At 47.3% G+C, this 18,072-nt stretch overlaps 1 protein-coding gene across 8 annotated transcripts in view; it reads left to right on the top strand.

Moving 5' to 3' along the window:
* Positions 1–18,072, top strand: part of PIP5K1C (phosphatidylinositol-4-phosphate 5-kinase type 1 gamma) — a 593,211-nt gene that overhangs the window by 251,704 nt on the left and 323,435 nt on the right. For all 8 annotated transcript variants that reach the window (XM_069962589.1, XM_069962584.1, XM_069962587.1 and 5 more), the window contains one exon: positions 8,537–8,585. In XM_069962589.1, the coding sequence (XP_069818690.1) occupies positions 8,537–8,585 (49 nt within the window). The remainder of the gene's footprint in view (positions 1–8,536; positions 8,586–18,072) is intronic.

Genomic DNA, 18,072 nt, shown 5'->3' with positions numbered 1-18,072 from the left:
CACTACCAGCTGCCTACTCTGCACCCATTCCGGTTGATCCTCAGTGGGAATCATCTGCCTATAGAGACGGCCCTGATCCCAGGTTATCCGCTCGGTATCCGATTCAGCCGGGGTGCTATCAGCCAGCTCTCTCAGTTTCTGTAACGTCCCATCAGTCAGCAAAGCTGCCTGAAATTGGGCCCAGTCACTTTGAGAGTTGCCAGACATCACCTCGTCTGCTCTGATGCCTTGAGTCAGCTGTGAGCTGTCAGCTGACCCTCCAGCTGCTGGTATACACACCGCAGAGGAGCTTCCACTCACTGTGTCAGAGTGGCCCCGCCCACTACGCGTCACCACAGCTATGTACTTACAATCTGTTCCGCCCACCTGCTGAGGATCAGGGGTGAGGGGGACAGATGGAAGCCTGGTACAGTCCTGGTTATATACATCAGATTCATTACCTATGTAATTGGCATCAGGATTAGTACTCATGTTTATCACATTTAAAGGGTTAGTACAAACAGTGAGGTCATCTTTATAGACCTCCGCACTAGCACCAACCAATGAGGGGGACTCACACGAAATGCCAGGAACCTGTGAATCCTCCCTGACATCAGCAGGTACATAGTGGGAGACTAAGGAACCAAGATCAGTGGCTAATAAGACATCCGTGGGAATATGATCCGTCACTCCCACCTCCCTTATTCCACTCCCAGCCCCCCAGTCAAGAAATACCCTCGCCATGGGCAAAGCGGGGCTCACTCCTCCAATCCCAGTCACAGTTCGTGTTTTCCCAGGGATTAAGTCCTCTTCGTTCACCAGTTCAGGGCGAACAAGGGTGATCTCCGCCCCAGTGTCCCTCAAGCCCATCGTGATTTTGTTACCCACGGTAACGGCCTGCATGTTATCACTGAGCTTCCCTCCCCGTCCACCCACGAACAAAACAGTAGATGGGGAAAACGGTGATTTGGGCACAGGGGTTGGTTTCTTCCTCTCGGGACAGTCTCGACTAATATGTCCCCCTTTGCGACACATAAAACAGATGCGGGTATCAGCAACAGGTTTGGTGGGGACCACAGGGGTAAAACCCCCAGAGGGTCGAGTAGCAGGGACAGAGTTGGTAGAAGTCTGCTTACCCCCTTTCCAGCTGGTCACTGCCGGCTTCTGATGCGGGGCCCGATTGGCAGTGTAGGCGTCGGCCAGCTTGGCTGCTTGCGCTGCGTCTCTGGGTTCTCGGTCCAAGATGAACTGACGAACTTCTGCGGGACACAGGTGCAAAAACTGATCCTTGACCATCAGGTCTTTGAGATCCTCAAAGGTGTGGATAGACAGTCCTTCGATCCACTGGTGAAAGTTGGTGTTCAATCCATCAACGACATCTGAGTAACTGTCATGAGGTCCACGCTGCATAGCCCGGAATCGTTTCCGATACATCTCTGGCGAGAGATTGTATTTCTGGATGAGGGCTTGCTTAATGGCCTCATAGTCACCGTCCTTGTCTCTGGGCAAGGAGACAAAAACCTCCAGGGCTTTACCTCTCAGTCCTGGGGTCAAGTACCGCGCCCACTGCTCACAAGGCAACTGGTACTGTCTGCAAATTTTCTCAAAGCCTCTGAGAAACGTGTCCAGGTCCCCATCCTTCTCCATCACCGGGAAGTGATCTAAACGGGGTTTAAGGTGTCCCGTCTCACTGGACTCACGGTTGGGTGGGAAATTACTGGACCTCTGGGCACGTGCTAGTTCCAGCTGATGCTGCCTCTCGGCCTCTGCCTGTCGTGCGGTGAATTCTCGTTCAGCTTGGCGTTCGCGTGCTGCGAATTCTCGATCAGCCTCCTGCTGTCGTGCTGCTGCTGCTGCAAATTCCCGTATAAGCTCCAACCGCAAAGCTTGGTCGCAGTCGGTCATCTGTTGGAGAATCAAAGGTAAAGGAGAGTCCGTACCATTCTGGGGACTGGCGCTACCGGTACGTTGGTGCCCCATGGATTCCAGAACCGGACCCTCTGCTGCCTCCGATGATGGTGTGGTGACCACAGGCTGCTCTGGCCGGGCATCATCTTCCATCAATGCTTGGATCAGCTGGTCTTTACTGCGATTCCCTCCTTCCAGACCTCTTTGCTCACAAAGACTGCGCAGCCCATCTCTCGTGTAGTTTCGATATGCCTCCGCCATTTTAGCAGGGATTTGCCAAATAAAAGATAGGATAGAAGAACAGAGAACAGGGGAGGGGAAAAACTGTTTCACATATATATATGTCTGTTATAACCAAGTGTATGCACTTCCTGTAGACTGAGAAAGTCTGCTACAGATAACTCAGCCCTTAAGTGTACGGAGCAATTTATTACTCCACAGACTTAATGTTCTAAGATATCCCACCGCTGCCACCAATTTGTCACGATCCTCGTGACTTAGGTTCTGGCTAGTAGGCAACCGGGCTCACCTCGGACCGTCTTGGATCAGCTACCAACCAGAACCTAACACCCAGGTACACGTTTTCTGCTGCCACCACACGTCACAATAAGGCTGACGTGACACCTTACCCTTATGCACACCTAAGGCAACTACAAATTACTACAACTACAAATCTATCACAATCTTATGGTAATCACTTACCCCTGGTAACGTTTTACTTCAGAGACATAGGGCCTTTTTAGAACACAGGAAAGCTCTTATTAAAGTGAAATTTAATATCAAATAAAAAAGGACAGTGCATACAGTACAGGTCACAATAAAAAAGAGATGGTACAAAATATACAGACACATACATACACAGTAAAAACAGTTCTTAAAATAAAAAGGAGAAAACCAGAACCTACTTTGCTATCGGGCTGTTTGGAACTGGAACGCTATGGGGATTAGCAGGAACGGCGGGCCAACACACTCATAACAAGTTCCCCAAGTGTTGAACACTCTCCCATCATATTCCCTGCCTTATCAAGCATGGTGAGAGCAGTTGTCTCCCTCCCTCCTCTGACCTCACAGGGGGGGTGACAGGGACTATGCTAATGAGCTAATGGTCCATCTTTTATGACCGGAGACGCTTGCCTGAAAATTTTCAAATCCTCATAACTTGGCAGGCGTGTTTCCGATCAGCATTCCAGGGGCATCAAACTACGGGGCATCACCTGCCGGTCACGGGCATACCAACCATGGGTCTGGTGTGTACCCGATTAGGGGAGTTACAGGTTTTCCTGGGTTCCCCTAGAGCCACTTTCTTGCTTTTACAATGGTGGGTCCCTCTCCCTACCCTGCTGACCTGTAGCGAATCTCACCTCTGGAATATGACAGCTTGTCATCTTTCTGAAGAGGTCAAGTTTCTCCATAGACGTCTACAGTGACCTCTGATTGTCTCCTGCGTGAACTCTGGATGCATATTGCAGCCAGACCCCTTGTCATAAAGCCATTACACCATGAGGACGTTTTATTGCACCCCCAGTCTGGTAAGAGATAAGCGAACCTGTTAATATCCAGGACTCTCACTATATGGCCCCAATCCATCTAGCCATGACATCTAGTGCCCAAAGGAAAACAGGACACCAGCTTCAAAAAGAAACAAAAAAGGTGTGTGTGTGTGGGGGGGGGGGGGTGAGGAGCTTTGCCAAATATGAGTGATCAGGGATATTTTATTCAAGATCGTGAATATATATTGATCATCCTCACATATAACATCAGAGAAGATCGTTTACTGCTATTATGTGTAGCACTGTAATCTAAGCTGTGTCAGGGATCGTACAGCACGGGAATGAATGAAATCTTATGAAACAGCAGCTGAAATTTCTAAAGAAAGCTATCATTTAGTAATCTACAGGGTGGCAATCAATAAAGCACTAATAAGAGCTGTAGTACACACATCCCTGCTTCTACTATGTGTAGTACTGCATTTCTAAGCTCTGACAGGGATCGTGCAACAGGAGGGTGAAGGAGATCCCATGGGACTGCTGCTGAAACTTATAAAGTTAAGAAATATTGAGAAATTTCAGCAGCAGTCCCATGGGATCTCCTTCACCCTCCTGCTGCACGATCCCTGTCAGAGCTTAGAAGTGCAGCGGTACATGTAATGGAAGCTGCAAACTCTGCTTCTCTATGCTACAGCTGTCAGCAGTGCTTCAAAGACTGATAAGCTGTAGTTTACTAAATGATAGCTTTCTTTAGAAGCTTCAGCATCTGTCCCATGAGATTTCATTCATTCCCGTGCTGTAGGATCGCTAGCAGAGCTTAGATTTAGGGTGGTATTACACGAAGCGATTATCGTTCGAATAATCGTTCAATCGGTCGTATTTGAACGATTATCTTTAAGTGTAATAGTAGACAACGATTAAACGACGAACGATTGGTCGCTGGTCGTTTAATAGGTTTTGAATCTATTTTTATCGTTTGTCTTTTACACATCGTTCGCACATCGTTCGTTTGAATAAGATGTCGTTAGCCGTTCCCTGTTCATTCGCAAATTGAAAGGGGAGTGTTCTTGAATTTTGTTGCTCCAATATAACCGATAATCTTTCCGTGTAGTAAAACGAACGATTATTAGGCAACCGCTATTGCGATCGTTGGAGATTGTTTATCGTTAATTGTTAATTGAAAAAAATCGCTTCGTGTAATACCACCCTTAGGGTAGCTTCACACGGGCGGGCTCGCAGCGAGATTCTCGCTGCGAGCCCGGCAGGTCCTGTCAGTTTCCATAAACTACATACTTGCTGCGGACCGCAGCGAGTATGTAATTGTACCGCGCTTAACCCCTTCTACTCCCGCCGGCTCCCCCGCTGTAAGCAGCATACATTACCTGTCCTTGCTGCACGGGTCCGGCGTCCTGCTCTCCCGCCCGGCCAATCAGTGGCTGCGGCTGGGCAACACACTAATTGGCCGGACGGGAGAGCAGGACGCCGGACCCGTGCAGCAAGGACAGGTAATGTATGCTGCTTACAGCGGGGGAGCCGGCGGGAGTAGAAGGGGTTAAGCGCGGTACAATTACATACTCGCTGCGGTCCGCAGCAAGTATGTAGTTTATGGGAACTGCCAGGACCTGCCGGGCTCGCAGCGAGAATCTCGCTGCGAGCCCGCCCGTGTGAAGCTACCCTTACAGTGCTGCACATAATAGAAGCAGCCGATATTCTGCTATAGCTCTCAGCACTGTAAATCTAAGCTCTGCTAGCGATCCTACAGCACGGGAATGAATGAAATCTCATGGGACAGATGCTGAAGCTTCTAAAGAAAGCTATCATTTAGTAAACTACAGCTTATCAGTCTTTGAAGCACTGCTGACAGCTGTAGCATAGAGAAGAAGAGTTTGCAGCTTCCATTACATGTACCGCTGCACTTCTAAGCTCTGACAGGGATCGTGCAGCAGGAGGGTGAAGAAGATCCCATGGGACTGCTGCTGAAACTTATAAAGTTAAGAAATATTGAGAAATTTAAGCAGCAGTCCCATGGGATCTCCTTCACCCTCCTGCTGCATGATCCCTGTCAGAGCTAAGAAAGTGCAGCGGTACATGTAATGGAAGCTGCAAACTCTTCTTCTCTATGCTACAGCTGTCAGCAGTGCTTCAAAGACTGATAAGCTGTAGTTTACTAAATGATAGCTTTCTTTAGAAGCTTCAGCATCTGTCCCATGAGATTTCATTCATTCCCGTGCTGTAGGATCGCTAGCAGAGCTTAGATTTACAGTGCTGAGAGCTATAGCAGAATATCGGCTGCTTCTATTATGTGCAGCACTGTAAATCTAAGCTCTGCTAGCGATCCTACAGCACGGGAATGAATGAAATCTCATGGGACAGATGCTGAAGCTTCTAAAGAAAGCTATCATTTAGTAAACTACAGCTTATCAGTCTTTTAAGCACTGCTGACAGCTGTAGCATAGAGAAGAAGAGTTTGCAGCTTCCATTACATGTACCGCTGCACTTTCTTAGCTCTGACAGTGATCGTGCAGAAGGGAGGTGAAGGAAATCCCGTGGGAGACCTACTAGAATATATAAAGAAAGGTTTCATGCAGTAAAGCAGTCACTAAAGCAGTCCTACACACTTCAAATTCCCCTCCAAGCCAGGAACGTATATATACATTGCAACTGCACGGGGCATCGGCAATTTGAACGTATATAGCCGTATGGCTGACGTGAAGGGGTTAATATATAATTTATGTGGTATAACCATTTTCTGTATAAGCAGAAAAGTTTTAAAGTTGGAAAAATGCATTTTTTCTCAATTTTTCACGCTATTTTGTTTTTTTTCATAAAGATTCGTTATAAGTATCGACTCCATTTTACCAGAAATGCAAAGTACAATATGTCACGAGAAAACAGTCTCAGAATCAGCCGGATAGGTAAAAGCATCCCGAAGTTATTAATGAATAAAGTGACACAGGCCATATTCATAAAATTTGCTCCGGTCCTTAAGGCCATTTCAGGCCCGGTCCTTAAGGGGTTAATGCCATCCAACTACTGCTGTGCCTGCTCTTGCCTCCATGTTGACTACTGCTGGGCCTTAACTGGCATCCATGTTGGCTACTGCTGGGCCTTAACTGACATTTTTGTTGGCTACTGCTGGGCCTTAACTGGCATCCATGTTGACTACTGCTGGGCCTTAACTGGCATCCATGTTGACTACTGCTGGGCCTTAACTGGCATCCATGTTGACTACTGCTTGGCTTTTACTGGCATCCATGTTGTCTACTGCTGTGCCTGCCCTTGCCTCCATGTCGGCTACTGCTGGGCCTTAACTGGCATCCATGTTGACTACTGCTGGGCCTTCACTGGCATCCATGTTGGCTACTGCTGCTCCCGGGAGTTCTCTGTGTGCTTAATGCCATGCAGTGTGTGGCTCACTTGCTTCCTCACTCACTTTTAATGGTTCACTCTGTCCTCACTGCCATGCTGTGTCAGGCTGAATTTTTGGCTAATTCATGATATGCTACCTCTGTTTTAATGGTTCCCTGTGTTCTCACTGCCATGCTGTATCAGGCTGAGTTTTTGGGTGGTCCATATGCCTACCTCTGTTTTAACCAGGCTTTTGCACAGAATTAGGCATAATTGTGCCATTAGGCAGCTTCAGAGGCATGCATACATGCTGCCCCTGCATTTTCCTGTCCATTTCCATGGTGTTTCCATCATTTTCTGAGGTTGACAGGTTTTCACACGACCTTTCCCCTACCGAACTTGGGTCCCCTGCGAAAATGCTTTGACTTCAATGGGGTTCGTTACTCGAAACGAGCACTCGAGTATCGGGAGATATTCGTCTTGAGTAATGAGCACCCGAGCATTTTAGTACTTGCTCATCACTAGTCTCAACATACAATGGTTTCAACATACAATGGTCGTTATGAAATCAATTAAAGGGCAACTCTGGATAAAGAAAACTTGTTTTCTATTAAAAGTACATTAAAAGTTATATAGATGTGTCTATACAATGTATTACTGTATCTGTACAGTTCTACCACACTGGTAGCTGATAGAAATCCAGAAAGTGAAGAAAAATGGCCTCTGTGCCAATCCACATTGTCTCCTGCTCCCTCTGCTCTCCCACCCTAGGGGACAAATCTTCCATGCCTCTGTTTCACATTGTGTGTGTTTGCTGAGATCAGGCTGATGATGCAGATAGGGGGCAGGGCGTGATGTCCCAGGAGGCTTGGCTGGATCCCCCAATCCCCTGAGTGATTCACCATCTCTGACCGGCCCCTCAATACACCTGAGCAGGCAAGGAGAGACAGAAGCAGGTGTTGCACTGATTTCTCTGATTGTGCAGAAGTGTGCAGTAAAATTAGGGCTATGTTCACACGTTTTGGAGTGTCATTGCAGTACTGCAGCGTATTCACAAAAATCACGCAGTAACACAAATAAATGATGCTAAATGGCAGAGAGGATCAGAGTCTTATTGTGGGGTTCAACTTCAAAGATAAAATATGCTTGATCATAATATGTGCGTGGAAATGAAAAGAACAAAAAAATTCTAAAAGTTCTTTATTCCAATATCAGCGTTACAGGTAGAGAATACAGCGTGCTGTGTTTGTGGGTGGGACAACAATGAAATGATAAAGTAATGCAAATAATTCAGTAAAACAATGAAACTGCAATGTGTGAACACAGCCTAGATGTTCTGCAACAGATTTGGGCGGGGAATGGGCAGAGTGGGGGACTGTGATGATCAGCTGAGGGAAAGCATTGCATTCTGTAACTTTTAGTACTGTGTACAACTGCTCAACCAGGAAGTGCAGAAACACAAAACAGAACAACCCCCCCCCCTGTCCTTTGAACAGGGAACAGATCACAAAGGAAATACTGAGATTTCTCCTCTTCTCAAATCCATTCCTGGCTTTGGCTTCAAAAATCCGTCAGATAAATCTCTTTGTGTAAACACACTATTAGCTATTGCTAGTGCCTATATAACAGATGCATACGTGCCAACTTTTCCACTTTTTGTCCACAAGTTGTTCTGGCAAGAGTGGGGCTGTTGGCAGGTGTGCAAAAATAAGAGTTTGAGGGCATCGGTGGACATATTGGTCCAGTTTTAAGAGCAGGGCTTTCAAATTGTTGGTAACTCTGTAACTGCTACTTACATACGTATTCTTTCTCAGGTTAATAAAGAAGCTAGAACACACATGGAAAGCTCTCGTTCATGATGGGGTGAGTACAAATTCTATAACTAATGCAGTCAGCTAAGCAATGATAAAATAGCAAGGCTTGGGATAATTTTGCAGTTCATAGGGCCCTTTTGGATGGACTGACTGCATTACATAGTTATAGTGCTTGAAAAGCTTCTTCTTCTTCTTCTTTCTTCTTTCTTCTTCTTCTCTTTGTGCACAGATTCAGTTCAAACTGCGTTTCGAAGCCCTTGGCGGTGTGAGGTGTGCTATCTATTTTTCGATTCGATCGGATTTGTCATTTTTAAGAAATTTACGTTTAAAGACCCCTAATTTCCCATAGAAAATAATGGCCCATTGGGAATAGTGGCCACACTCTAACCGCTAACAGCCAATCACAGCACGTATGCAAATAGCTAAAATACAGCAGCCAATAGGAACTCTAAGGTCTTGTCAGGCAATGTATCACAACATCCACAGTCACATGTCCACTATTGGCCAATAGAAGATGTAATATATGGAAGGTCCTTAACGATTTTGTCTCACTGACATGAGTAAGATTGTCATGGTAACCGAGCAATGATCTTGACTATTATAAGTAGTAGAGTTCAGTCAGTAAAATAGTAGAGCTGAGGCAGCCATGTAGCAGGGACGGTGCCCAAGCCGCTGTGTAAGGGGAATTACATAAGTCGCTCTTACAGGGACAGTACCCAAGCCACTCTTAAAGGGACGATTCGCAATCCGTTCTTAAAAAGGCATTAAATAAGTTGATGTTAAAGGGACAGTACCCAAGTCGCTCTTAAAGGGACGGTACCCAAGTCGCTCTTAAAGGGACGGTACCCAAGTCGCTCTTAACCCCTTAACGACATCGGGCGTAAACTTACGCCCTCGCGCCCTGGTACTTGGCGCATCAGGGCGTAAATTTACGCCCGATGTTTCCCCGATCGCTGCGTGTTCGCACACAGCGATCGGGGAAGATGGCCTGCTATAAATCATAGCAGGCCATCTTAGCTTCACGGCACGGGGGGTGGTTAACACCCCCCGCGCTTACGATCGCCGCTATAGGCTGATCAATTCAGATCAGCCAATAGCGGCGATCGGAACCTTTCCGGGTCATCGGTGACCCGATGACCTGGAAAAAAATGGCGGTCGGTGCTGTCCGAGGACGGCACCGACCGCCATTACTGTAAAAAGTAATGGTGGTCACCGTGCCACCGGCCCGATCGCCGTGAACGGCCGGCCGGTACCGGACAGCCGTTCACGGCGATCGGGCCGGTGGCACGGCGATCAGAGTCCCACAAAATAGTAAATACCTGCCCTGGACCCCTCAGCTAGGTAGCCGAGGGGTCCAGAGCAGGTATTTGTACATTACTCACCTGTCCCGGGCTCCTGATCGGCGTCTTCCGGGTTTGCGGCGTCCTCGTGTTCGTTCGGGTCTTCGGCTTCCTCCGTGACGTCACGTTCAGCTTCTCTCGGCTATTTTCGGCTCCAGCGTCGGCTTTTTCCGTATTTTGCGCTCTGCTGCCCCCTAGCGGCTGATAAGTGTAATACACTTATCAGCAGCTACAGGGATGTTCAGAATGTAGAAAGTTTTTTTTTTCAAATTTTTTTTTTCTATTTTCCGCACCCTATCGCCGCTGAGTGTTGATCAGCATCGCACGAAAGTGCGCTGCTAATCAGCAACTCCTCCTTTTTGGCGTAGGGTGTTTTTTTTCTATGTTCTACTGCCACGATCTGCTGATAAGTGCCGCACATAAGTGCGGCATTTATCAGCAACTCCTTTGTTGGCGTAGGTTTTTTTTTATACTTAATGTAAAAAAACACGTAAAAAACACTACATTACACCACACTACATTGAATAAAGTTTGACACTACACCACTACATACCCTATATACCAATCCCCGTATAAAGATCGCACCCAGGGTGTTTTCGACGTCAGATGGATACGTTATTATTGCCTCAGTGAGGATGAATGGGGGGGATCCTTCTTTCCTCCATTCATCCTCATCATCCAGTGAAATATCTGGGGGGTAGCGTAGCGTACGCTGCCCCCCTGACACGTCTTTTCCGCCAGTACCGTCCCAATAAGAGATGACGGTATGGCGTGAAATTCTAAGAGCTCTGTGAGAGTACCTCTGGGTACTCTTACAGATTTAGGGTACGTGCACACTGCGGAATGGAGAAGGATAACCCTTTGTGCATTCCGCAGCTGGCACCCGCCGGCGGACTGATGCGGCGCATGTCTCTACCCGTGTCATAGACTCCATTCTATGCACGGGCGGAATCCGTCGTCCATCCAAAGAATGAACACGTTGGACGGAGAGCGGAATCCGCCCGTGCATAGAATGGAGTCTATGACACGGATGGAGACGTGCACCTGCATCAGTCCGCCAGCGGGTGCCAGCTGTGGAATGCACGAAGGGTTATCTGTCGCGATTCCGCAGTGTGCACGTACCCTTAGAGTGTATGTAGGAAGGGACACCCGAATGCAGCCCCCAGATGCCCCCTCCCCCCCCATCCTCGGAACAAGTGGGAAGATCGTCCGGGAACTGATCTTCCCACTGCTGGATAAAGGTTACCACCTGTACGGGGATAACTTTTATACCAGCACCCCCTCTTCCGGTCCCTCGCTGCCCTGTAGCTTGCGGCACGATCCGAACATATCAGAAGCAGTAATAGAGCCCTAATATTTAGCAGCCATGGAGCGGACCCAGCGCTTCTGGATGTGAGGGACGCCGTATCGCACCAGGACAACATTTTCCAGGTGACGTCCCCCACACTGGAGAACGGGAGACCCCAGAAGAAGTGCAGAGTGTGGCGTAACAGGGGGATCAGGAAGGACACCATTTTCCAGTGTGACACCTGTCCTGATCCCCCCGGCCTCTGCATACTGGATCGCTCCAAGGCGTACCACACGTCATTGGGGTTCCACATTATCTAAATTCTGTCCCTTATTCCTATTTCAGGGGTCACGTTGATCCAGGGATTATTCTGATCGCCAATATGGAGTCGGGAAGGAATTTTTCCCCTGTGATGAGGCTACTGTCGTCTGCCTCACAAGGGGTTTTTTCCTTCCTCTGGATCAACACAGGTTGAGTTTGATGGACACCTGTCATTTTCAACCTTATAAACTAATAATTGGCCTAATACCCCCAAATAAATTAGAATTGTCCCTTTTCCCCAGCTAAATAGGTATGGCCGCCATTCCCATTAGAGGAGGCCATGATGCAATTACAAAGCCTCTGTGCGGCCAGGACAGTAGAAACCTCCCACAAGTGACCCCATTCTGGAAACTACACCCGATAAGGAATCTAACAAGTTGGGCAGTGGGGATATGGCCCCCTGGTGACGGCCACATTAGGGACGTGAAAATGAAAAAAATTGTATTTTTTATTTTCTCGGCACATGTTCTACGTAAGTGCCCGTCACCAGTGGGGTCCATATGCTCACTGCACCCCTTGTTAGATTCCTTATGGGGTGTAGTTTCCAGAATGGGGTCACTTGTCGGGGGTTTCTACTGTCCTGGCAGCACAGGAGCTTTGTAATTGCGACATGGCCTCCATCCTCCATTCCAGCCTCTAAATGGCGCTCTGTCCCTTTGGTGATTTGCCCTGTGCCCATATGGCACATTATCCTGTACCCTACACGTTTTGTGTTCATTTTCTTTTTTAACCCCTTGTGGAAATGGAAAAAAATCAAGGCTAGACCAACATTTAGTGTAATTTTTGTAAAATTTTTACTCTAAATCATTAATCTTGTCATGATTTTTTCATTTTCACAAGGGGTTAAAAGATTAAAAAAAAACATTTAATGTGTAGCGCAATTTCCCCTGAGTACGGAAATACCCCACATGTGTACATAAAGCGCCATGCGGGTGCGGGGTAAGCCTCTGAAGTGACGGAGCGCCATTTGGTTTTTGAAGGCTGGATTTGGATGGAATGGATTTCGAGGGGCCATGTTGCATTCAAAAGGCCCCTGTGTTGCCAAGACAGTTGAAACCCCCCACAAGTGACCCCATTATGGAAACTGCACCCCTCAAGGAATGTAACAAGGCGTGTAGTGAGCATATAGACCTCACTGGTGACGGGCACAAATGTGGAACAATGTGGCGTGAAAATGAAATATTACATTTTTTACACTATAATGTTGGTTTAGCCTTGAATTTATCATTTTCACAAGGGGTTAGAAGAGGAAAAGAAAACAAAATGTGTAGAGCAATTTCCTCCGAGTCCGTAAATACCCCACATGTGGACATAAAGCGCCATGTGGGAGCAGGGCAAGCCTCCGAAGGGAAGGAGCGCCATTTGGATTTTGGAGGTTGGATTTGGCTAGAATGGATGATGAACGCCATGTCGCATTTACAGAACCCTCGTGCTGCCAAAACACTGGAAACCCCCCACAAGTGACCCCATTATGGAAACTGCACCCCTCAAGGAATGTAACAAGGGGTGTAGTGAGCATATAGACCTCACTGGTGACGGGCACAAATGTGGAACAATGTGGCGTGAAAATGAAATATTACATTTTTTACACTATAATGTTGGTTTAGCCTTGAATTTATCATTTTCACAAGGGGTTAGAAGAGGAAAAGAAAACAAAATGTGTAGAGCAATTTCCCCCGAGTCCGTAAATACCCCACATGTGGACATAAAGCGCCATGTGGGCGCAGGGCAAGCCTCCGAAGGGAAGGAGCGCCATTTGGATTTTGGAGGTTGGATTTGGCTAGAATGGATGATGAACGCCATGTCGCATTTACAGAACCCTCGTGCTGCCAAAACACTGGAAACCCCCCACAAGTGACCCCATTCTGGAAACTGCACCCCTCAGGGAATCTAACAAGGGGTGCAGTGAGGATATGGACCCCTTGATGACGGGCACATTTGTGCCATGAAAGTGAAAAAATGAAATTTTTCCCTTTCACGTCACATTGTTCCACATTTGTGCCCGTCACCAGTGGGGTCCATATGCTCACTGAACCCCTTGTTAGATTCCTTGAGGGGTGTGGTTTCCAGAATGGGGTCACTTGTGAGGGGTTTCCAGTGTCTTGGCAGCACGAGGGCTCTGTAAATGCGACATGGCCCTTGAAATCCTTTTCAGTGAAATTCAGCTTCCAAAAGCCAATTGGCGCTCCTTCCCTTTGGAGGCTCGTCCTGCGCCCCTTTGGCACTTTATCGCCACATGTGGGGTATTTCCGTACTCGAGAGAAACTGCGCTACACATTTTGTGTCTTTTTTTGCCTCTTATCCCTTTAAGAAAATGAAAAATTGAAGGCTAGAACAACGTTTTAGTGTAAAAAATAGATTTTTCTTTTTTCACGCCTTATTGTTCGGAAAATCTGTGAAGCACCTGTGGGGTCCAGATGCTCACCCCACCCCTTGTTACATTCCTTGAGGGGTGTAGTTTTCTAAATGGTGTCCCTTTAGGGGTGTTTTTTAGGTTTTGGCACCCCAGATCCTCTGCCAACCTGAAGTGGTAAGGTCAAAAATGACCAAATATAACGGAGGCATTGAAATTCACTAGGCGCTCCTTTATATCTGAGGCTTGTGGTTGCGTAAAATAGCGCAATAGGGTCACATATGGGGTATTTCTATAAACTGCAGAAACGGGACAATAATTATTGGGGTGCATTTCTCTGGTAATAGGTTTATAATTATCAAAAATATTGGATTACAATAAAATCTCTGCAAAGAAAATTAAAATTTTCAAATTCCTTACACACTTAGTTTTTATTTCTGTGACTCCCCTAAAGGGTTAAAACACTTTCTGGATATGCTTTTGCAGAGTTTGGGGGGTGCAGTTTCTGAAATGGGGTGCTTTGTGGGGCTTTCTAACATACAGGCCCCTCAAATACACTTCACACTATGTATATTTGAGGCTGTATTTGTGAGGCTGTATAGCAACCAAAACCAGGAGTGGATTGAAAACACAGAAAGGCTCTGTTCACATAATGTTGTAATTGAGTGGATGGCCGTCATTTAATGGCAAATTTTTGCTGTTATTTTAAAACAACGGCTGTTATATTGAAATAATGGCAGTTATTTACCGTTATATGACGGCCATCCACTCAATTACAACATTATGTGAACAGAGCCTTTCTGTGTTTTCAATCCACTCTTGGTTTTGGTTGCTATGAGGACCTGACTTGAGGACCAAATACTGCCTGAAGTATACAGTGTGTGAACCCAGCCTAAACCTGAACAAGTCCCTAAAAATATCTGATTTTGAAATTTTACTGAAAATTTGGAAATTTGCTGCTAATGTTTTAAGCTTCCTATCGTCTAAAAAAAATGAAAGATAGTTTAATAAATGCCGCCAACATAAAGTAGACATGTTGCTAATGCTATTTAATATATAATTTATGTGGTATAACCACTTTCTGTATACGCAAAAAAGTTTCAAAGTTGGAAAAATGCATTTTTTCACATTATTTGGTTTTTTTTCATAAAGATTTGTTATGAGTATCGACTCCAATTTACCAGAAATGTAAAGTACAATATGTCACGAGAAAACAATCTCAGAATCAGCCGGATAGGTAAAAGCATCCCGAAGTTATTAATGAATAAAGTGACACTGGTCATATTCATAAAATTTGTCTCTGTCATTAAGGCCATTTCAGGCTCTGTCCTTAAGGGGTTAAAGGGACTGTACCCAAGTCGCTCTTAAAGGGACGGTACCCAAGGCGCTCTTAAAGGGACGGTACCCAAGTCGCTCTTAAAGGGACCCAAATCGCTCTAAATGGGTCCCTCTAAGAGCGACCCGGGTCCCTTTTAAGAGCGAAATATGTCCCTTTAGGAGCAAAATGGGTCCTTTTAAGAGTGACCTGGGTCCCTTTAAGAGCGACCTGGGTCCCTTTAAGAGTGAAATTGGTCCCTTTAAGAGCGACATGGGACCCTTTAAAGGCGACCTGGGTACCCTTAAGAGCGACCTGGGACCCTTTAAAGGCGACCTGGGTCCCTTTAACCCGTTAGTAAGCGCAGATACGGCTTTTTACGGCGGTCACTAAGGGTCCTTATTCTGCTGCCATCAGCTTTTTACGGTGGCAGAGAATAAGATAGCGGGGCCGGGAAAGCCCCCCCCAGGGGTTGGGGCAGTGTATGGGGTCCGTACCGGAGGTAGCGGAGAGCATGGGGCAGTGATCGGGGACCCCCCTGTGGGGTCTCGGTACAAGCGATCAGCGGTATATACTATATACCACTGATCGCTTGTGCCACGTGCATCCCAGCACTTTTTATCCCCTGTCACCATAAATGATTGGTGACAGGGGATAAAAAGTGATGTGTCCGTCCCCCAAAGTCGCCCCCCAGCCCCCCAGTCACCCCCCCCCCCCCCCCGTCTCCCAGTCACCCCCCTTCCCCATATACGTTACCTGATCCTCCTTGGCGTCCTGGCTGGTTATGAAGTGCGCATGCGCTCCACAACCAGCCAACTCTGAAAATTTAAAGTGACAGAGACCAATTTGATCTCTGTCACTGAACTATGATTACTGTGATAGAAAATATCACAGTAATCATAGTAATACAGTGAAAATAAAAGTATAAAGTACAAAAAGTGACAAACATACAAAAAATAAAACACACACTTTTTATTATAGTAATAATTGCAGTTTACTCCCAAATTACCCCTAACCCCCCCAGATTACCCATAACCACCGCACGTTGCCCGTAACCACCGCACGTTGCCCGTAACCACCGCACGTTGCCCGTAACCACCGTATGTTGCCCGTAACCACCGCACGTTGCCCGTAACCACTGCACGTTGCCCGTAACCACCGCACATTGCCCGTAACCACCCCAAATTGACAGTGACCCCCTCCAGATTGCCTGTAACCACCCCAAATTACATGTACCCACCCCAGATTACCTATAAGCACTTCAGTTTATCAGTAACAATCCCAGATTGTCTGTAACACTTCCAGGTTGCACATAACCCCCCCCCCCAGGTTGCCCGTAATCACGCCAGATTACATGTAACCCCCCGGATTGCATGTAATCACCGCACAATGCCTCTGACCACCGCACGTTGCCTCTGACCACCGCACCTTGCCTCTAACCACCGCACGTGGCCTCTGACCACCGCACGTGGCCTCTGACCACGCCACGTCGCTTCTGACCACGCCACGTCGCCTCTGACCACCCCAAATTGCCAATGACCCCCTCCAGATTGCGGTGCCCATGCCAGATTACAGGTACCCACCCCAGATTGCCTATAAGAACTTCAGTTTTTCCGTAACCACCCCACATTGCCCGTAACCACCCCAGATTGTCTGTAAGCACTGCAGGTTGCCCGCAACTACCCCACGTTGCTCGTATCCACCCCAGATTGTCTGTAAGCACTGCAGGTTGCCCGTAACCACCCCACGTTGCCCGTAACCACCCCAGATTGTCTGTAAGCACTGCAGGTTGCCCGTAACCACCCCACGTTGCCCGTATCCACCCCAGATTGTCTGTAAGCACTGCAGGTTGCCCGTAACCACCCCACGTTGTCCGTAACCACCCCAGATTGTCTGTAAGCACAGCAGGTTGCCCGTAACCAGCCCACGTTGCCCGTAACCACCCCACGTTGCCTGTAACCACCCCAGTTTGCCGTAACCACAGCACGTCGCCTCTGACCACCGCACGTCGCCTCTGACCACGCCACGTCGCCTCTGACCACCGCAGGTTGCCTCTGACCACCCCAAATTGCCAACGACCCCCTCCAGATTGCGGTAATGATGCCAGATTACAGGTACCCACCCGAGATTACCTATAAGCACCTCAGTTTATCCGTAACTACCCCACATTGCCCGTAACCACCCCACGTTGCCCGTAACCACCCCAGATTGTCTGTAAGCACTGCAGGTTGCCCGTAACCACCCCACGTTGCCCGTAACCACCCACGTTGCCTGTAACCACCCCAGGTTGCCGTAACCACAGCAGGTTGCCCATGACCACCCCATGTTGTCCGTAACTACCCCAGATTACCTGTAACCACCTCAGATTACCCATAACCACCCCAGACTGTCCGTAACCACCCCACATTACCTGTAATCTCATTTTTATTTTATTTTTATTTTATTAACTGCGCTATTCTAATAACCATTACTAGCTGCGGTTTTGCTCCAGTAAATTGGCACTCCTTCCCTTCTGAGCCCTGCTGTGTGCCCATACAGTGGTTTATGCCCACATATGAGGTACCGTTTTACTCAGAAGAACCTGCTTTACAGATTTTGGGGTACGTTTTCTCTCCTGTTCCTCGTCAAATTGAGAAATTTCAAACTAAACCAACATATTATTGGAAAAATTCGAGTTTTCCATTTTTACTGGCCAATTTTGAATACTTTCCTCTAATACCTGTGGGGTAAAAATGGTCACCTTACCCAAAGATGAATTCTTTGAGGGGTGCACTTTCCAAAATGGGGTGACTTTTGGGGGGAATCTATTCTGCTGACACTACAGGGGCACTGCAAACGCACCTGGCGCTCAGAAACTTCTTCAGAAAAATCTGCACTGAAAATGCTAATTGGCGCTCTTTCCCTTCTGAGCCCGGCTGT

This window comes from Dendropsophus ebraccatus, chromosome 3, assembly GCF_027789765.1.
Source record: "Dendropsophus ebraccatus isolate aDenEbr1 chromosome 3, aDenEbr1.pat, whole genome shotgun sequence".
Classification (NCBI taxonomy): Eukaryota; Metazoa; Chordata; class Amphibia; order Anura; family Hylidae; genus Dendropsophus; species Dendropsophus ebraccatus.
Note: the sequence above shows the minus strand (reverse complement) of the source record. Positions and strands in the feature narration are given on the sequence as shown.